Source organism: Bos grunniens, chromosome 1 (assembly GCF_055505025.1).
Source record: "Bos grunniens cultivar Pamir isolate PY7600 chromosome 1, Bosgru_T2T1.0, whole genome shotgun sequence".
In the NCBI taxonomy this organism is placed as follows: domain Eukaryota; kingdom Metazoa; phylum Chordata; class Mammalia; order Artiodactyla; family Bovidae; genus Bos; species Bos grunniens.
The window spans coordinates 150970814-150993524 of record NC_141165.1 but is presented as its reverse complement, the minus strand read 5'-3'; the positions used below and the strand labels follow the sequence as shown (position 1 = coordinate 150993524).

The 22711-nt window shown below is 40.2% G+C and overlaps 1 protein-coding gene across 3 annotated transcripts in view; it reads left to right on the top strand.

Moving 5' to 3' along the window:
- The window catches only part of GRIK1 (glutamate ionotropic receptor kainate type subunit 1), a 465964-nt gene that overhangs the window by 382922 nt on the left and 60331 nt on the right, over window positions 1–22711 (top strand). For all 3 annotated transcript variants that reach the window (XM_086413002.1, XM_086412991.1, XM_086413013.1), the window contains exon 8: window positions 16137–16244. In XM_086413002.1, the coding sequence (XP_086269128.1) occupies window positions 16137–16244 (108 nt within the window). The remainder of the gene's footprint in view (window positions 1–16136; window positions 16245–22711) is intronic.

Here is a 22711-nt window from a genome sequence, read left to right as displayed (position 1 = left end):
GCTATGTGCAAGGAAACCAAAGCTACAGGGCACTGAACTTGAGCAAAATAGGGCTTTCGTATTATGACCGAGGGCTTCCCTCGTGCCTCAGTGGCAAAGAATCAGCCTGCCAATGCAATGCAGGAGGTGGGGGTTCAATCCCTGGGTCAGGAAGATCCCCTGGAGAAGGAAATGGCAACCCACCCCGGTATCCTTGCCTGGGAAATCCCATGAACAGAGGAGCCTGACTGGCTACAATCCGTGGGGTTGCAAAGAGTCAGACAGGACAGTGCACACATGCAAGCCAGAACCACAAAAGTCTCTGACACTGGAAGATTTAACAGAGAAGAGTTGCTCCAAAAATTTCTAATTAAAGTTTGTAATTTTTACATCTTCTAAAGTTGTAGTATTAGAGGCAATTTTTTATGGAAGATCTTATTCAGAAATTCAATTTAACTCATAAGTTGCTGTTGTTTAGTCACTCAGTCATGTCTGACACTGTGACCCTATGGAATGCAGCAGGCCAGGCTTCCATGTCCTTCACCATCTCCCAGAGCTTGCTCAAACTCATGTCCACTGAGTCGGTGATGCCATCCAACCATCTCACGCCCTGTCATCCCCTTCTCCTCCTGCCTTCAATCTTTCCCAGTACTAAGTATATACTACGGATACAGTATGTGTGCAGCACTGCAAGATACAAGAAGTGAGGTGAACAGTGAAAGTAAATGATGAATACAGCACTGCCCCTGACTCTAAGGAAGTCATAAGCTGGAGGGAAATATACACACCTAATTGTAATACAAGACTGTTGCAATACAGGCTAAAATTGTATATAAATATAATACTATTTAATCCAAGAGGAAAAGGTATGTATTCTGACTGAAGGGATTGGGGATGGCGTCAGAGAAGAGAAGACACTTGAACTGACCTTGATAGATTCTTTTGCTCTTTCAATAAGTATATAATGAGTACTGCTTACTAGGTGTCAAGCCTTATCTTTGGTGATGGGGATGGAGCAAAATATATGTCCATCCCTGGCCTTGCGAGGCTTACATTCTAAACAAATTTGCAAATTATGAATATGCACAGAGTCTGTGAAGGTATCCCCAGGGTTGAAACATAAGTTTCACATGTAGCCCTTGGGGTAAAACACGGCTAGAGATGGGTTTAAAAAGGAAACAGCAGGGAAGAGAAGTAAATACTGTGTTGGAGAGGTGGGGGGTTATTATCTAGGCAATTGAAAATATTGTTTCAAGGAAGTGCTCTAAAGAAGATTCTGAAACAGCTGTGTACATGCATTGTTGTTTTTCAGTCTCTGAGTCCTGTCTGACTCTTTGTAACCCCATGGACTGTAGCACGTCAGGCTCCCCTGTCCTTCACTATCTCTTGGAGTTTGCTCAGATTCATGTCTATTGAGTCAGTGATGCTAACCATCTCATTCTCTGCTGACCCTTTCTCCTTTTACCTTCAATTTTTCCTAGCATCAGGGTCTTTTGCAATAAGTCAGCTGTTCTCATCAGGTGGCCAAAGTATTGGAGCTTCAGATTTAGCATCAGTCCTTCTAATGAATTGGAGAAGGAAGTGGCAACCCACTCCAGTACTCTTGCTTGGAGAATCCCATGGAGGGAGGAACCTGGTGGGCTACAGTCCATGGGGTTGCAAAGAGTCGGACACGACTGAGCGACTTCACTTTCTTTCTTTTCTTTCTTTCTTCTAATGAATATTCAGGGAAAGGAATTTCCTGAATATTGATTTCCTTTAGGATTGACTGGCTTGATCTCCTTGCTGTCCAAAGGACTCTGAAGAGTCTTCTGCAGCACCACTATTCAAAAGCATCAATACTTCGGCGCTCAGCCTTCTTTATGGTCCAACTCTCTAATCCATACATGACTGCTGGAAAAACCATAGCTTTGACTATAAAGATCTCTGTTAACAAAGTGATGTCTCTGCTTTTTAATACGCTATCTTGGTTTGTCATAGCTTTCCTTCCAATACTAGGATGGCTGTTTTGCAGTAGCACTGGGAAATGTCTGGAATTCAGTGTAAATGCTTCTAGGTCTGGCAGCAAACAGGAGTCCCTGGACCATGGGCAAAGTGCTGAAACCTCCAGGCTTAGTTCAGCTCCACATTAATGTATGAGCTTTGGAATGTGTGGCCATTCCAGGAATCTGATCTCTCACCAGGATAGTGCTCCACTGAGGGAACACTGGCAACAATCAAATTGGTTTGGGGTCATGCTAGGGATTGACTCTAGATTCCAGAAGAGGACCTGTGAGGTCAGTGTGACCCCAAGAACAATCATAGCAATCAGGATCTTTGGGGACAAATCTATTTTCTCAAGGACAGCGCAGACTTTGAAAAAACTCTGTGGATCTCTGTCTGTCACTGAAATCAAGCTCAATAATTGTTTGGTGACTGGTAATTTTTGGTGAGATTATTCAACAAATACAGGTAGGATAGGGTCCACAGAGTTGACAAACTTTGAGCCCTGTTTCACTAATTCTCAGAGTATAGTATGAGGTCCTTCTTCATGGTTGCAAAAGCAAGTGGAATGCTTACTTAAAAAAGTGCAAATCCCTGGCTCTCACATCAAATAAGTATCCCAGTGGTTTTGTGCTCATTAGAATTTGACAGCCACTGCATTAATGTAATTGATGATGTAGTAAGGCAGTTAGTTTTTCACTGACAAGCAGCGTAAAGGAAGGCTCTGACACAGAGCAAGGATCACTGCAAAATGGTCTATGAGTGATCTTATATCTGTTGGGAGAGTTGAGGAGTTTTTAACTAGGTAAAGATAAGAAAGGAACTAGAATTTTATTGAACTTCCACCTGATGGTCCTGTTAGAAGCTTTGAAGAATTGTCTCCTTTAATTTTTACAGCAACTAGTCAAAGACAGTGTTAATTTTTGCAAATGGATGTTGAAGAAGTTAAGTAATCTGCTCATCAGATCAGATCAGATCAGTCACTAAGTCGTGTCTGACTCTTTGCGACCCCATGAATCGCAGCACTCCAGGCCTCCCTGTCCATCACTAACTCCCAGAGTTCACTCAGACTCATGTCCATCGAGTCAGTGATGCCATGCAGCCATCTCATCCTCTGTCGTCCCCTTCTCCTCCTGCCCCCAATCCCTCCCAGCATCAGAGTCTTTTCCAATGAGTCAACTCTTCGCATGAGGTGGCCAAAGTACTGGACTTTCAGCTTTAGCATCAGTCCTTCCAAAGAAATCCCAGGGCTGATCTCCTTCAGAATGGACTGGTTGGATCTCCTTGCAGTCCAAGGGACTCTCAAGAGTCTTCTCCAACACCACAGTTCAAAAGCATCAATTCTTCGGCTCTCAGCCTTCTTCACAGTCCAACTCTCACATCCATACATGACCACTGGAAAAAGCACAGCCTTGAGTGAAAGTGAAATTGTTAGTCCCTCAGTCTTGCCCTACTCTTTGTGACGTACAGAGTCACCTCACTAATCCCACATCATTTGATCCCAAAGTCAAACCGTTCCTGATGTACCACACTCAGACATCAAAACATGCTAGCAATTAAAATGAACTATCACTCTGTTGAAGCATATCTTATTTATAATGGTGGGTTTATGACTAAAATTTGTATATGAACAATATATGAAGACCAGTGAAGTGCCTTTTAGCAGTATTTTTAAATTTTTTTAATGCAATATGGGATTTTTTTGTTGTTGTTAGGCTGCTAAAAGCATATCAATTTATGATTGTATTAAATCTTCCTGTTTTACTTGAAAACTTCTCCTTTTTCAATTAGCTTTCTGGACCATAAATTGATTCTGTTGCATGTTGCCATGTGCTTTCTAAAAGTCAAGGCATTATTGCTACCTCAGAATAAGAAAAACAGGTATGCTTGATGAAAAACAAGGAAGACAAAGATGCTGAAGAGAAGAGAATCAGAGAGGGTTGTCCAGAAATAAAGTTCCAAGGAAGGAGATTCATTGTGACTGAAGATAAAGGACTTTAAAACATGTTCCACTGTCTTTTCAGTTTTAAGTCAGCAAAAGTCACTAACAGTTTCAGTAAAGAGTCAATGAACAGCCACACACAGGTAAATCCAAAATGGAATTCATAGGAAGTAGGGCCATCCTGGGACCCATTTAATCCACTGCAAGCAAGTGGAATGAGGTTCTGAAGAGCAATAAAGGACAGTCATAGAGAAAGTTAGGGGCATTTTAGCCAAACTAGCATAAAACCAAGAGTTCAGACACTTTCTAGACATTGCCCTTGCCCTGAATATTAATCACCATATGGAAGAAACCAGCACAACATTGTAAAAATTTCAAAACTTTGAAAAAAAGCAAAATGAAAAGCCAAAGAATTCTATGTGCAAATTCCTGGGCTGGGAAGATCCCCTGGAGGAGGGCATGGCAACCCATCCAGTATTCTTGCCTGAGAATCCCCATGGAAAGAGGAACCTGGCAGGCTACAGTCCATAGGGTCGCCAAGAGTCAGACAACTAAGCGACCAAGCACAGCACAGCACAAGGAAAGAACTGCACAGAAGAGGCTGATGGCTGGTTTATTTTGACTCAGGCTGTCATCAGTCTCCAGCTATATGATACCAACTTTCAGGAGAGGCTGCTCTGCAGAGAGGAAGCACAGAAACTGGGAAATAGGATCCTAGAAGCTAGGGCAAAAGCTGGGCTTTTGTCTTTCTGATTAAGCCTAGCAGATTAAAGTTGGGTCAGTTTGGCTGACCCAGGCTTCTAACATGCCACTGAGTTACAGGGAAGTCAGAATTTTCATGCTGACTTAATTCTTGCATTTATAATTTCTTTTTTTTTTTTAATCTTTTTAATTTTCTTGGCTTGAAAATATCTTCTCCTTTTGACCCATGTGTGAGGATTTAAAATGAGAGAGATTAGCCCACCCATCTTCATTTTCTTTCCCATGACCTTATCTGTAGGAATGAAGAATGATGCTGGAGAAAGAATATGATTCAGACATGGTTTTGAATCCCTCCAATGCATCTTACCAACTGTAGGATCTCTTTCCTCTTCATTAAAATGGGAACAATCCTATTTACCTTGACTGCCTCCTGGGAGAATCAAAGGAGGTAATATATCACTTAGCAGTAGTCAATATATAGCTTTGTAAAGTTATCAGCATGACTTTCATACAAATATAAACATGTGCCATGAAAACACTGATAGAATAATAATGATGGAAATAAATTCCTTAATGATGGAACCAAAAGGACAGTGAAGCTGGTTCAAAGAGAAGTTAAAGAAAGAGTGACTGTATAGTCCATCAAGAGACGCTAACTGAAAAAAGAACGCTGGGTTAGAGTCAAAACTGATTATTGTCCTACAGAACAATAAAACCATAACCTTTGAGGTTATCTCTTGTACCAGACATAAATTATTTGTATCTCTATTGGACAAAAAGTCTACAAGTTAACATATAATTTCATAGTCTTGACCCTGAACAACAGGAAATAGTAAAACAAACAAAAGAACGAACCCCTAGAGAATTAAATCATCATTGGGTGAGCCTGTTAGACAATGACCCTAAATGACCTTAAAAGCCACATGCAGTCATTCTTTTGTTTTATTTCCAAGTTTTAGATAATTTTCTCAACAATCCCTCTTGTATCATCAATAATCTCTGAAGATTATTCATGTTACAAAACGTCTGGAGTCACTGTATTTGGACCTAATTAATGTACATGGGTGCAGTAAGAGCTTTGATTAACTACTTAAGCTTCTTTGTGTATGACCAGCAAATTCAGAGCTTCTGTTTAGCAGTTACTAAGGTCAGAAAATCAACTTTTACATGGAAATTTCAAAAAGAGTCTCTGATTGTATTTTCATAAGCCTCTCTTGTTTCAGAAGTGTTTCAGTGGCTGTTACTGGAATATTAATTTCCTTTTGCTTCTAAAACAAATCACCATGAACTTGGTGGTTTAAAACAATACAAGTTTATTCTCCTACAGCTCTGAGGTCAGAAGTCTGACACAAATCTCACTGGACTACTGTCAAAGTGTTGTCAGGGTGGGTTTCTTAAAGACTCCAAGAGTCTTGGAGACTCTTAAAATCAGTATTCTTGACTTGTCCAGCTTTGAGGATGATGGGGCTCCTCAAAGCCCCTTTGTGGACCCTTTCCCCCATCTTTAGACCTGGCAATGTAGCATCTTTCAATCTCTTTCTCTCTTCCCTTCTCCTTCTCTCTATCTGACGTCTCCTGGATCTCTCTTATAAAGACCGTTGTGAATACACCGGGCCCACCAGACAAAGCAATATGACCTCCTCATTTTAAGATCCCTAATTTAATAACATTCCTTTTGCTACATTCTAGGCTCTAGGGATTAAAACATGGACACTTGGGATTTGGGAACCATTATTCACCCTACCAAGCACAGATAAAAAACTAAACACAAGAAACTCATCTCCACAGTACCTACATATTTTGATGAATTTGTTCAAGTGGCCCAAACTCTGGTATATTTCCTGTCCTGCCAGTAAATGACCTTCTTCATGGGATTCTGTAAACCATAGAACAAATAATAGGTGGGTTTCTTAAGAGGACTAGATCTTGATTTTAAATATGAAGAGCAACACTCGTTTCTTATTCGTGGGTTTGCTATACCTAAGTAATTGAGATTTGTTCCCAGGTGTGGCAACCTTGACAGGAACTTACTTACACAACCAGTTTGTCAAACTGTGTCCTGGTAAAAACAGAAGACAGATGTTTATTGATCTTATGCAAATAACCACATTACCATAAAAACTAGTGAGTTGACACTGAATTCTGAGGAGTAAGGGGAAACAAATTACCATATAAAGAATCTGTCATTTATAGGTGATTCCATTGAAGGTTAAAGATAAAGGATATATCTTACTCCCTTAATAGAGCATTTAAAAACATATTGGCAATACTCAAAATCAAATAATCTCAGTTAGATTTACCCCCACTATTCATTTAATCATTCTTATGTCTTCTATATCCAGATGTTGGGTCAGCGTTCTGCATTCATAAGGTCTTCTATTCCAGACTTACTAAAAGGAGTCCTGGAAGTCCCTGCTACATTCACAGTTGGCTAAATGAGATCACTTTAAGCTCCAAAGCCTGTACCAATGACCCTGTTTCCTAAAGTACCAATAGGTAAGAGTATCAGGTGCCACTGACATTCTGACAGTGCTATTCTTTGAAAAAGATCCAGTTATCAGCCTATAGCTTCCAGCAAAGTCTTCAGACAAACATGAGAACAAGGCAGAGACCACTTGATGATGAGAACAGATGAGCAGATTACACAGGAGGTAAATTATAAACTTTTATCTCTTCTTTTAAGAGCAGATTAAGTACTCCGAGACCAACTGTCATTTTAAAATAAAACTCTAACATTCGTATAGCATTTGGCATAAAAGTACTCACAAAATTAAAATACGTCCCCTGGGAATTGCCTGGTGGCCCAGTGGCTAAGGTTTGGCACATTGACTGCCAGGGCTCAGGTTCAATCCCTGCAGAGAGGAACTAAGATCCCTCATGCTGTGCACATAGCCAAAAAAATAATAAAATAAGTATCTTATTAATAACCTTTGTCAAAACTGAGCAAACTGCCTAATTTTTGACACATTTCTTTGCTTTCTTCCCCAGACTCATTATGTGCAAGTATTATGCTTCAGTGCAAATAAGAGTTCCTTCAAACCTTCTATACTAGCCACATTGATATTTTTCTGTTCACTATACTTTCTCATAATTTGGTACATATTTTCTCTTTACCTTATAAACAAAAGGATACTCCATTATTTTATATATATAAGCAGTGTCCTAGGGCCACATACATCTTTTAAACACCTTTTCAACATAGAAAATATAAACATATTCATTAGCATGACCCAAAGGTACAGCTTTTTTATAACACACAAAAATAGCAATAAAGGTATATATGCATATATGTGCATACACACAAAATGGTGACTATGTGTCTGTATTATCTTATTAGAAATTATCTAGATTTCTAGAAATTATCCATCAATTAATTTGATTTAACATTAGTTCAAGGTCTTAAATTTAAGAGAGGAACTTGGAAGTTTTGCTTAAAGTAAAATATCACAAAGCATGCCAAGCTTACCTCCCTTCACTATCTGTCTCCTAGAGTTTGCTCAAACTCGTGTCCATCGAGTTGGTGATATTATTGAAGCAGCTCATCCTCTATCACCCCCTTCTCCTCCCGCCTTCAGTCTGTCCCAGCATCACTCTTTGCATCAGGTAGCCAGAGTATTAGAGCTTCAGCATCAGTCCTTCCAATGAATATTCAGGGTTGATTTCCTTTAGGATTGACTGGTTTGATTTCATTGCAGTCCAAAAGTGAAGTCGCTCAGTCGTCTCCAACTCTTAGCGATCCCTTGGACTACAGCCTACCAGGCCCCTCTGTCCATGGGATTTTCCAGGCAAGAGTACTGGAGTGGGGTGCCATTGCCTTCTCCAGATTAGCCCTGATGCTGCTGCTGCTAAATCGCTTCAGTCGTGTCCGACTCTGTGCGACCCCATAGACGGCAGCCCACCAGGCTTCCCCGTCCCTGGGACTCTCCAGGCAAGAACACTGGAGTGGGTTGCCACTTTCTTCTCCAATGTGTGAAAGTGAAAAGTGAAAGTGAAGTCACTCAGTCCTGCCCGACTCCCAGCGACCTCACGGACTGCAGCCTACCAGGCTCCCCCATCCATGGGATTTTCCAGGCAGAAGTACTGGAGTGGGTTGCCATTGCCTTCTCCATTGCAGTCCAAGGGAGTCTCAAAAGTCTTCTCCAGTACCATAATTCAAAAGCATCAATTATTTGGTGCTTAGCCTTCTGTATGGTCCAACTCTCACATCTGTACGTGACTACTGGAAAAGCACACAAGGTGCTTGCCTATATTCTTAAAATACCCACTGATCCCTGGACCTGGTCATGGCCCAGACCAGGTGCTTCTGGGCCACAAAGAGCTCCCCTAACTATGCACCGAAATAGCATTGCGGAGACAGCTCATGGTCTGCAAGCAGATGTGGATCCACTGGTCTTTACAGCCAGTTTTGGAAGACAAATAGCTCAAGCTATGAGTTAGGCATGATATTTTCAGTCTGATATACTTGAGCAAAAATCAGAACCAAAACAGAATCAGAAGAAAAGAAACAGAAAGGGGAAAAAAAGCATAACAGAGAAAAGCACATTCTATCCGTTCTCAAAAAAAAAAAAAAATTATATGTCTTTCAATAGGAAACTATTTACTCCATATACAAAATGAGAAAATTGTGTCAGCGTGTGTCAGGGAATATTCTAGTTCTAGGAATGGGGGCTTTATGTTCTTTTACATGTTTAAATCCCCTTTAGGAACAAAAAAATGAATGAAATCATTTTAACTAAGCGAAGTTAAAAATTGACTCTTATAAGAGTTAAATGCTAGCCACTTTCTTCCTCAATACTAAAATTTTACTTTATTTGGACAATGTATATCATCTTGAGAAAGAGCATACAAATGAAAAAGCATTAATGAAAATGTTTGAAAATAATGAAAAACTTTCATTTTTCTTCTTTCATCTCTTGATTTTTTGTCTCTTGGCCATCAAATAACGTATCTTATAAGAGGAAAGAAAGTCACAACATTTGACTCACTTGCTATCAGCAGTTGTTATCAAGAGGTCTAAAGCAGAGTAGAAATTAAAGCGATTTCCTAAAATAGGGACAATAGTTTAAGTATTGTTTTCAGTTAAGTATACTATAATTGTCTTCTGTGCAAATGCTTCTACATAAGGCAAGCAAATTGTAATTATGACTAATATAATTATATATCATTATCTAAATTGCATATGCTTCAAGCTTGTCTCAGAAAATGGATTCCTCATGGATCTTATTCATCATAGTCATCGTCTACTCACCCTGATCAATAATGCATTGGTGTTTCAGTAAATGCTTATCAACAATTAGTTTGAAAAACAACAAAAAAGAATATATAAGAAATATTCATCCAGGGATGGGAAGCAGAAGCACACAGGTAATTGTGGCAGTTAGGGAAACTGGACTGTGAAGGTCAAAAGATATTTCAGTTCAGTAAAGGACTAGGCAGGGTGTCTTTATAGATATTGAGGCTGGAAAGGAAGCATTGTTAGAGCATGAAAAGGGGACTTTTTACCACTTGGATGAGCAAGGAAGAGAAATGAGAAGTGGGAATTACTCTGCACCACTGATTGGAACACAAAATTCAAGAATATAACCAGCACCACAGAATCCAAACAAAAGGACACAATAGACACACTTAGTGGAAATAAAATTGGATTTCTGAACTGGGTTTTAAGACCTTGCTATGAACTATATGCTACATCAAGAGATAAATGCTACCAATTTCTGTACATTTTCAGAAAGCTCCATAAACTCCAGACAATGTACCGAATTGACTCACAGCATGACCCCCATGAAGGAAAAGTTGCCTCTAGGAAAAAGCTTCTGAAAATCCTACAGAACTTAATGGAGATAACTACATCCTTCCAAACATATCAGGAGGAGGGTTGGAACTACACATTTTTAGAAGCATGAAGAAGGGGTTTGAAAACTGACTTAGTCCAAACCCTTTACACACTAGATTTGCACTGAACCAAAGTCACAGACAAATTGCTCTCTACTCTCACACAGCTGCTATGACCCTAATGCAATAGCTTATTTAGCAACTCTCAGTTAACCCATTAATCTATGAAGCCAGCCTTTGACTTGCAAAATATAGAGGAGTGATCTGAGTACAAAAAGTAGGATTGGGATATGATGATGGGAAAAGGGAAATTACAAAGTCAGGAGGTGTGTCTAAGTACATATGAGAGGAGGCTCCCTACTTGTCTTCCATATTGATGTATTAATGCAGAGAATGAGATTACCTATATCTCAGAGTGTTTAACAACAGGTGCTAGTATTGACCATAAAAATACACCATCACTTTTTTAAAGCAGGAGCTAATGTTTGGCATTATGGTCTCTCTTGGTGATGAACTCTGAAAGCCAAGTTCTAGGATAGAAAAAAAAGCATTTTTCTGTATGTGTCATAGCACTTTAACTCACATCTAGTTTGGCAATATAAGCAGCTTAGATGAGAGGTGTAGGCTTTTCCTGTCCACACATCATTTCCTGACATTAATTTGATATATCTTACAGCATTATCAAGTGATAAAGTGTACTTCTTCATGATATCCATTCGATCTGAATGATAGCCAGAAAATACATTTTGTGCTGTGTTGGTTCTGGACAAGTTGATTCCATAGCATATTCTTTAGGTAAAACTTGAATAGCAACATTTTCTTCAAGAAACTGTATCTATCCTGCTGTAGAACTCCTTCTACTAACACTTGACGGTATTCGTGGTGTACAAGTTGTTGGGACAGGGAAATGAAGGAACCGTGCTGTCCCTGTGTTCACACATAGAAATGAGAATACATTTCTGTAAATTTTGTTCTGTGAGAATGACCTGCTAACCAGCCTTCTGCTCACAATCTTGAGTCATTCTCCTTCAGTTCTGCCAAAATGTCTTGCTGTAACGCACACCTGCTCATGACATTCGTAGGCTTGAAACACTCCAGTGATTCCTAAATGTCTGTGGAGCAAAGTCCAAGCCAATGAGTGTGACTCGAAACACCTCTACAAACAGGCACCACTCTCCTTCCCAGGCTCATTTTTCATCATTCCTTACCTCGCACAACGGATCCATGGCAGATACAACTTGTTTTGTGTTTCAGGTTTTACTCAGGCTGTGAATCTTTGTTTGGTCAACTAACTTCTCATCAAATGCTTCACAGGTGGTTCAGTCGGTAAAGAATCTGCCTGCAATGCAGGAGACCTGGGTTTGATCCCTGCATTGGGAAGCTCTCCTGGAGTAGGAAATGGCACCCCACTCCAGTATTCTTGCCAGGAGAATTCCATCAACAGAGGAGCCTGGCGGGCTACAGTCCATGGGGTCTCGAAGAATCAGACACACCGAGTGACTTAACAGCACAGCATAGCACACTTCTCATCCTTTGAGAGTTCAGGCCTTCTTTCCTCAAAGTACGTTTCCCTGGCCCTTTTTTTTCTTGCAGTTGGGTTAAGTAGGATCCATACTTCTTTCTTCAGTTACTATGTGCAGATTTTTTATCCTCACACGGTGCCTCATTGAAATACATTAATGTGCTTATTCCTAAACTACTAGGTATTCTCTTTCCTGATGCTTCTTGGCACCAAGAAGATTAGAACCAGGAACACCAGTGGTGGAAGCCCCAGTCCCAACAGTCAGAAAGGTTGTTTGTTCCGTGTTCTGTTCAGGCCCTCAATGGATTAGATAATGACTACTTACATTGGAGAGGGCAGTTTGCTCTATTGATTCAAATGGAAACAGCCTCACAGACACACCTGGAGATGATGTTTAACCAGATAACAGCATGCTATGCTATGCTAAATCAATTCAGTCCTGTCCGACTCTGTGCAACCCCATAGACAGCAGCCCACCAGGCTCCCCCGTCCCTGGGATTCTCCAGGAAAGAACACTGGAGTGGGTTGCCATTTCCTTCTCCAGTGCATGAAAGTGAAAAGTGAAAGTGAAGTTGCTCAGTCGTGTCCAACCCTTAGCAACCCTTTGGACTGCAGCCTTCCAGGCTCCTCCGTCCATGGGATTTTCCAGGCAAGAGTACTGGAGTGGGGTGCCATTGCTTTCTCCGGATAACAGCATACTATGACCCAATCAAGTTGACACAGAAAATTCAGCATCATGACTACAAATTTAAAGTCAAGGTTAGACTCATTTATGCTGCTGCTGCTGCTAAGTCGCTTCAGTCGTGTCCAATTCTGTGCGACCCCATAGAGGGCAGCCCACCAGGCTCCGCCGTCCCTGGGATTCTCCAGGCAAGAACACTGGGGTGTGTTGCCATTTCCTTCTCCAATGCATGAAAGTGAAAAGTGAAAGTGAAGTTGCTCAGTCGTGTCCAACTCTTAGTGACCCCATGGACTGCAGCCTACCAGGCTCCTCCATCCATGGGATTCTCCAGACAGGAGTTCTCCCCACTCCAGTACTCTTGCCTGGAGACTCATTTATTTATCATATACTTTATGTGTTGAGAGAAATTGCATAAATAGGAAATTATATTTCAGAACAATGAATTTGATGTTAATTTGTAAAATGAAATACAGACGAGACCAGAAAAGACTACACCTGTGAGTACTGACATTAACAGTAATGAAAGCCAAATTCTAGAGTTTTGAATGTGGGGAAGAAAAATAAAAGATGGCTGTAAAAATAATCTCCGTTAAAATGTTAAATGCTTTCAATGTGGTAAGAATTGTATTCAGTTCAGTTCAGTTCAGTTCAGTCGCTCAGTCGTGTCCGACTCTTTGCGACCCCATGAATTGCAGCATGCCAGGCCTCCCTGTCCATCACCAACTCCCAGAGTTCACCCAAACTCAAGTCCATCGAGTTGGTGATGCCATCCGGCCAGCTCATCTTTTGTCATCCCTTTCTCCTCCTGCCCCCAATCCCTCCCAGCATCAGGGTCTTTTCCAGTGAGTCAGCTCTTCTCAGCAGGTGGCCAAAGTATTGGAGTTTCAGCTTCAACATTAGTCCTTCCAGTGAACACCCAGGACTGATATCCTTGCAGTCCAAGGGACTCTCAAGAGTCTTCTCCAACACCACAGTTTAAAAGCATCAATTATTCGGCACTCAGCTTTCTTCACAATCCAACTCTCTCATCCATACATGACCACTGGAAAAACCATAGCCTTGACTAGACAGACCTTTGTTGGCATAGTAATATCTCTGCTTTTGAATATGGTATCTAGGTTGGTTATAACCTTCCTTCCAAGAAGTAAGCGCCTTTTAATTTCATGGCTGCCATCACCATCTGCAGTGATTTTGGAGCCCAAAAAATAAAGTCTGCTACTGTTTCCACTGTTTCCCCATCTATTTCCCATGAAGTGATGGGACCAGATGCCATGATCTTAGTTTTCTGAATGTTGAGCTTTAAGCCAACTTTTTCAGTCTCCTCTTTCACTTTCATCAAGAGGCTTTTGAGTTCCTCTTCACTTTCTGCCATAAGGGTGGTGTCATCTGCATATCTGAGGTTATTGATATTTCTCCCAGCAATCTTGATTCCAGTTTAAGCTTCTTCCAGCCCAGCGTTTCTCATGATGTACTCTGCATAGAAGTTAAATAAGCAGGGTGACAATATACAGCCTTGACGGACTCCTTTTCCTATTTGGAACCAGTCTGTTGTTCCATGTCCAGTTCTAACTGTTGCTTCCTCACCTTCATATAGGTTTCTCAAGAGGCAGGTCCATTTAAATCTCTCAAAAATCCTGTTTGGATAAACACTGAAGCCTGAGATAACCCAGGTTTAGGTTAAGTAACTTGCTTGAAGTCATACTTCAGAGATTTAAAACCAGCTCTGTGATAAACCCGTACTCTTTCCACTGCATTGCTTCTGCCTCTTGGTCAAAAGGGGAAATATATTCAACAGACACACATGGCATGAACTCTTTGGGTATGGTATAGTCTCAGGATCTTTTTCACATCTACATATATCTAATGAATTTGGTAAAGTTGGGAGAGGGAAAATAGCTAAGTGCATACAAAGGACTGAATTCTCCTTTATCCTCACTTGTAAGTCAATTCAAATTAGGCAAGGTTATCACGAATAACCTAATGATTGAAGCTCACAACCTCTGGGGCCACCATATTTTATATCATGAAACAACCTAAAATCTCCATTGTGAGTTCTCTGAAGAGCAGAGTACTGTGTTTTATCTGTTTTATTGTATTTTCTTTGGCTGCACTGGGTCTTCATTGCAGCGCGTGGGTTTCTCTAGTTGTGGAACTCAGGCCCTAGGTCAAGGGTATCCAGTAACTGTAGCATGCAGGCTTAGCTGCACCATGGCATGTGGGATCTTAGGTCCCTGACCAGGGACAGAACCTGTATCTCCTGCATTGGAAGGCAGATTCCTAACCACTGGACTACCAGGCAAGTCCTAAACTACTGTGATTTTTAATTCCCCAAATGATGTTGATATATGCGGCCGCCTGAAAAGTGGCTCTCCCAAAAGATGCCCATGTCCCAGTCTCTGGAATCTGCCATTGTTACCTTATATAAACAAAGAAACAAAAAATTGCATATGCAATTAAATGAAGGATTTTTCTTTAAATAGCAAACATTTATTTCTCACAGTTCAGATGCTGGAAGTCTAAGATCAGGGAGGCAGAAGGGTTGGGTTCTAGATGACAGCTCTCTTTCTGGCTTGCAGATGGCTGCCTTCTTGCTGTGTACCTCTCTCATGTACCTTTTTCCCCCAGTTTTCTGAGAAATAATTAGCATACTTCACTGTATAGATCTGGGCTTTCCAGGTGGATTAGTGGTAAAAATTCCACCCACCAACACAGGAGACACGGGTTCTATCCGTAGGTCAGAAAGATCCCCTGGAGAAGAAAATGGCAACCTACTCCAGTATTCTTGCCTTGGAAATCTCATGGACAAAGAAGCCTGGTGGGCTGTAGTCCAAGAGATCACAAAAGAGTCGGACATGACTTAGCAACTAAACAATCACTGTATAAGTCTAAGATGAAGAGCATAGTGGTTTGATTTACATATATAATGAACTGATTACCACATATATTCAGCTAGCATCCATCTTTTTTGTGTTTTTATGTTATTTAGTATTCTTTTTTCTCCGCTTAAAGAACTCCCTTTAGTATATCTTGTAAGGCAGGTCTAGTGGTAACCAACTTCTCCAGCTTTTGTTTGCTAAAAAAACAAAAAACAAAAAAACCCTTGGTCAATGAATTACATCCTTTTCTCAAAGAACAAAAAGGGGCATTACTTCACCTGGGCAGTCCCTTGAAATGGATTTGGATTGACCTTGGAAAACCAAATATTGTGACTTCCCAGATATTGTTTAGTCCATGGGAAGACCATTTTACAGTCAATCTTTCTATACCCTCCCACTCCCATCTAAAGTGTGAAAATGTTAGAACTGAAGAGATAAATGAGAGCTAATAAAATACTGAAGTATTCTGCTATCAAGTTACTGAACTAACACAATGGTTTATAACACCATGATGAAACTGAGCAATTGGATACTGTGATGAACCTGAGGTATTGCAACCTTGACAGTGTTAAGGATTATAAGTGTTAAACAGTAACGCCATGTTCCTTTTGTCCATAGGCTCAGTGGGATGGCTTGACTGGACGTATCACCTTCAATAAAACCGATGGCTTGAGGAAGGATTTTGATCTGGACATTATTAGTCTCAAAGAGGAAGGAACTGAAAAGGTAACCTCCTTGATGATAAATTTGGAAATTACAAAAGAACACCTCTCGTGCATTTTACTTGCACAACAAGTACAGGAATGATGAGGCTATTTTCCCAGCCTATTCATTTATGTCCAGTTTTCTAGCTCACTCTCTCTGGTCTGCAAATTGATGTTGATGTACTAGACTCTTAAATTGTGTGTGTTATCAACAGCAATGCTAATGGCTACATAGTGCTTGGCATATTTACAAGCATACATACAGCCCTAGGGGTGGGGATCATTAGCCCCTTATTCCACAGGTTCTAAGAAATTGAACTCAGACTTGGAAAATCAGAAGCTGTCAATGATTTATCTTTGGAATGACACCCAAGGGTCAAAAGTGAATTTTAATTGTACTCCATTTTGAGATGGGTGACAGAGGACAGAATGAAGCAGAATGTAAAAGGCTTACTGAAGCAAACTAACTTTACATCCTTTATTTTATGAGGAAATATGCTTTAACAATGTATTTTAATGTTGAGTTTGATTTTAGGATTATTATAGTTGTAATTCTCAACCTCTCAGTGTTTCAAGTTACTATTCAGGGCAATGCAAATGTAAGCTATTTAACTGATTAATAATAATAATAATAGGGACTTCTCTGGTGGTTCAGTGGTTGACTCTGCACTCACAGTGCAGGGACAAGGGTTCAATCCCTGGTCAAGGAACTAAGATCCCACATGCCATACAGCATAGCTAAAAGATAAAATAATAATAATACAAATATTTTAAGAAATAATAATAATAAAAGAATTTGCCTTCTCTTTATTACATCAATTTAGTATTCACAATATATATCGTGAATTCACTATATACTGGGATAATTAACACTTGTAGTGAAGACGTTAACTTTTAGAACCTTAAGGATAAAAGATCTTGAAACCACCCCCCCCCCCCCGCCCTCCAGCCAAACAATTGTCTGAACACCTAAACTCTATAATCCAGTGTTGTTTTTCTTTGTTATTTGTTTTTTTTTTTTTCACTTTTAGTGGACAAAAAGTTATGCTTAATGTAAAAGAACATCTCTGGGAACAATGTTTTACTTTGGGGGTGATTTTTTAAATGAGATAAGGTTTCCATTTCTGTTTTGTTGCTTTTGTTAACTGAGACACATTTGGAAAAATAAAAAAAGGAAGTCACTCAGTCATGTCTGACTCTTTGGGATCCCATGGACTGTAGCCCGTCAGGCTCCTCCTTGCATGGAATTCTCCAGGCAAGAATACTGGAGTGTGTTGCCATTTCCTCCTCCAGGGGATCTTCCCAACCCAGGGATTGAACCCAGGTCTCCTGCACTGTAGGGAGACTCTACCATCTGAGCCACCAGGGAAGCCACTGAGACACATTTGCCCCACTGCCAAATAGCTTATTTAAAACAAAGAAAGATGAATCAGGCTGAATGTGAAAGGTAGTCTGTAGTGTTAAAGAGCTTGAGGAAAATAATGAGTCCACAACTTTGAGAATCCATATTAGTCACGCAAGTTTCCCCTTGCAAAAATGCCCTCTTTCTTCATCTCTTCTCTTCCTCTGTCTCTCTCTCCATATGTGTCTCTGCCTCTTCCTCTCTCCGTCTCTCTTTGCCCCTCTCACTTCCTCTCTGCCTCTCTCTCTCTCATTTCTTCACTCTGATTCCCTCTTCGGTTAGTTTGACGCACTCTGACAGAGCACAAGGCACCCACCTAACTTCTGTAATGGAATGTGGACGTTGGGCAGCAGGGAACAAAAGGGAAGAAAATCATACTTGTTGCAGACTAAAAGGCGATAAGAGCTCTTTTTAAAAGAAAATGTCTGCTTCTCTGTACATGCTTCTCTGCCTCCCTCTCCACTGCACTGACAGACCCAACAGCAGGAGGAAGAAAGTCTGTTAAGGAAACATCTTTTTGGCTCAGGCTTGTGATGAAATAGATGGAGCTATTGTTATGCTCTCCCAGCTATGCATACACGGCAATATTGTGCACATTCTAGTGGTGTTTTTCTAACAAAGGCAAAATCGAATTAGATGAAAGTGTTTTCTCAATTTGTTTCTCAACTCTTCATTGTTTGCAATAACTTTTCTTTCTTCAGGTGACTTGGGCTCAGTTCCTGAGAAGGCTGACTGAGCCTTAAGGCAGTGAGCCATGCTATCGCTCTCAGTCGGCAAGGGAGGAAATGCCCAATCTTTTCATGTCAGCCTCGTGCGGGGTCCATAAGGAAAACTGTTAAAAAAAAAAAAAAGCCTATTTTCTCACTTTCACTCAAGTTTCTAATGCCAAGAAGCATCTAGTCAAAGAATAATAAGCACACTTTCTTCTCACTAAGGAATAATGTGTGCGTGTGTGTGTGTGTGTGTGTGTGTGTTGTTTGAATCTGGTTATAAATGACTTTGACAGGAATGATGAAGACCTTAAGCTCTGCAGCATAAGTGTGCATATTTGAAAGAATTTTGCCTTTTTTTTTTTTTTTTTTGGCATGCAAAAGCAAAAGTGAAAATCAGGTTCCACCACCAAGGAGAAGTAACTTCTGTAGGATTCAAGTACTTGGTCCATGTCTTTCCTGTACCTATTCTCAGGCTTTCTGTTGAATGAACATTCAAGAGTCCAAACAATGGGTGGGGGGGTGACTCTGTTAGCACTCACGTGCCATGATGCCTTTTGGCTTCCATGCTCCATTTTAATTAAGTGCTATTTTTATTTTTCCCCTCTGAAAACCAAGGCTGCTGGCGAAGTGTCTAAACACTTATATAAAGTGTGGAAGAAGGTTTGTACATGGAGAAAACCTGCAGGAAATCTGGGAGTGGGGTGGAAAATACCAAAGGAAAAGCCTGCATCCTTCCAGTTTTGTCAGACCAGTAGCTCTCCAATTGCAGTTTAGAGGCGAAATTCCACTTAAAGGGAGAACATGGGTGACTGAATACGTTGTCTCTCAACAACACTGCCTGGCAATTGAAACAGACTTGAGGTGGATTAAATAATGATGGATTAAATATTTCCCTCTAGATTATTTTTGTTTCTCCTGGGTAGGACCAGTCCCTGTTAGGACTAAAAGCAGGTAGCTGCAACAGAAGCAGACACTGGTCCATTTATATTCTTTCTTGACTCTAAATATTTTTTTTCCCTAAGGGGGAAAAAATACAATAGATTTGATCCATCAGACTAGTCAGACAGGCTAAGGCTCCGAGGGGCCGGGACATCTCCTTCAATGTCACCACCACAAAATATATGAACCATTTTCAGAAATTCCCTTTTATTACACACCATCTTCATTTTATGCAGAAAAACAAAACCTTGTCAGTACATATTGTTTCATAATTTGCTTTAGAACCACAGTTTCCAGAGGACAAAAACATTAGAGATTTTGCAAAGGAAATGAGATTGTCTTATAAATCATAGCACTTACTACTTCACAGCTTATTGTACAGTATTATGTTGTCAATGAATGTGCACAGATTTATTATAGACGCAAAAGTTAGACATTACAAACATTCTGATCAGGAAAACGTCCCAGTGATATGCAAACAATGTCTTTCAATCTATTTCCCTCGAACCACTTGCTGAACCACCTGCTGATTGACATATGGACCTTAAATTACTCCAGGTTGTTCAACTTGGACGGTTTTGTCAGGTTCGCTTTCATCTTTTGAATTATGAGTTAAGTCACAGGAAGTGTAAACAGTTTCTCCCTGTAGTCAGAAGCCTTGTCTCCTCCCTTTTGGGGCATCCTCAGATGAGCTCCAAAATGTCCTGCTTTTAAGTTTAAATAAGCACAGGTTTAATAACCTTGTTTTAAGTTTTGATGAATCTGGCTACCAAAGGCACAAGGAGGACAATCCCATCTCCTCTATGCTAATACACAGATGAACCTAACTGGTACCCAGAAAAAAGCTTATTACACTAATCCAGCTTGAGACTCCAGGCATTTTCTGCAATGTTGAATTAATTCAAACCAAATATCCTTGGGAATGAAATCCAAGTCCTGAAATCATTCTCAGGGGAGGGGAATGTCCTTTATTTGTCACTAAACTGCAATAATCGCCCCCACTTCCCAAGGATGCACTTCTTGGCTTTCCTCCATGCCTTTGTGCCTCTTCCTTCTGCTGACCCATTGTTGCCACGCTGCAAGCTGTATATACTGTGGTGTGCTGTTTTGTGTTATGACTGCTCATCAACAATTTGCAGTAATCTGAGCGCTAGCACAGGAGACCTGTTGAGACCCAACCAACACACTGTCCTCTCCCTACAAGATTCTACCTTACAGCAGAAGGATTCACCCCATTGCATTCTAATTCCAAAAGCTCTTCTCTACACACCTACGTTTTTCAGTCGAGAACAGTCTGCCTGAAGTTCTTTCCAAGAAAAGGATATGGCGGTCTTTACAAAGCTCATCACTAAAATATATGTTTATAAAACTCATCATACAGGAAACAGAGTCACCTCTTTCCCCTAGATACTTTATGTCACTCGGCAATTTTGGATTTTGAGTTTACATGAATCACACACCAGGTTTGAGAGATGGATCTTAGTCACTTCCTGAGCATTCCCTTTGTCACACTACCTTTTTTTAAAAGGGCTTGCTTAATTGCATTTAAGTCCTCATTTTCAAGTGCTTTCCTTTGTTGTCCTAGATGATAAATGACTGCTCCCTCATGCCAGTTTACAAAGTGAGAGAAGACAGGACCAGACTATTTAGTTTTTGAGTGTTCCTCCCCACAAGTAATTGATCCACCTTCCACTGCTTCTCACTGGTAAATTACTGCTGACCACTTTTGCTGTACAGTTTGAAAACTAAGGTTCTGCTTCTTCAAGGCAATCCTCCAAAGTCGGAGGACAGGACTGAAATGCTAAATATCCAGGCACCTGGTTAACTGAAGCCCTCCCACCAGAGCTTAGTGACCGAACAACAACCTCCCAGCACGGATGAATCATGGGAGCTTGCTTTTTCAGAAAGAAACATTTGTTAATGTGTTATTTTACTTCAGTTAAATAAAAGGTAAAGCCAGTTGACAACTTTGGTTTAAAAGACACACATAACCCTGTATGCAAACATAGACACTCTACTTGCTTTGCTGATTAAAAAGTTTGAAAATACAAGGCTGAGGTCATTCAAACCTCATATGTAAACTCTCCACTTCCCATGAATCGCTTGATCTTTACTTTTTCTTGATATTCTTTTAGTCTAGATTTGAGGACACTTCTGTTACACCAACAGTAGGAAAAATTCTTCTTCTTTTTCTTATTTTATGGAGGAAAGTCTACACTGATTGGTACTTTGGGACTCATTAGGTTACAAATGCAGCAGCAATGATATCATACCTTCCACACTTTTTAGTGAGGCTGGTAAAAGAAACAAAGCCAGATGTTAAGCTGTGGGATGTATTTGTCTACAATTTCAAGTTTGTATTTTAAAAGAGAGTGGTGTTGCAAGGCCAATCAGCCATGCCATTTCAAATATTAGTGTAAGTCTTTTAAACACTCGACTTTAATAGAAATAAGAGTTACTGAGAACACACTTCACTACTTAACAAATTGGCTAAAATGCAGTTTTTTTCCTCCAGATTTCAATATTTAATTAAAAATTAGGTTCCCCTCTCCCTAGTGCCTAAGTCAAGGTTTAATTAAAGACACAGCAAGGGCCTAATTGAAACACAGTCTTCATAGAGTTAGAATTCAACTGTTTACAACCTAAAACATAGTTTTGGCTAAAAATTCATAGACTCCCTACTGTAGTTAGTCTGAGATGTATTTCCTGGAAGCAAGGGTCCCTGCCCCAAAAAAGTGAGAAGAGGAGTGGAGTTTAGAAGAGAGGGAAGAAAAAAAATTTCCCTTTTTCTTGAGTTCAAAGCCAGACAAAGAAAAGCAAAGGTTCTTTGACCAGCAGGCATGTGTTTCATGCATTCTAAGTGATGGATATTACACTTGATCCTGGAAAGACTGAATGGTCATTAAAGGTGTTATCCTACAGCTTAATCATACCTCTAGTACTCTCTCTGCAGACAGGATCAAAATACTTTCAAATGCAAAAACTACCCCCAAACCCCATTTACCTAGACCTGTCTCCTTATTTCACTATCTAACTATCCCTTATTAAGTATAAAAAGAAGACAGTGAAATTCAAATAGTTCACACTGATGAACAAATCTGTAATAATCCTTGAAACTACCTCAAAGAATTTATATTTCTAAAAAGAAAATTTGTTGAGCTAAATGAATTTTCAGCTGCTGCATTTGGGCAGTAAATCAAAGTAAGCCAATAGAAAAGGAAAGAAGCCTAACATTTCTACAGGTGGAATTTTATTTAATCATCAGAAAAGTTCTATTGTCTCCATTCTACTGGTAGGGAAATTAACTTCCCCATGGTCACACTGCTGGTAAATTGCAAAGTTAGAATGTGGACAAGAGTCCATCTGAAAAGCTCATACACTGTCCAGCCAGCCAAATGTCCTCCCAATGGAAGAGTATATTCAGAGATCAAGCCT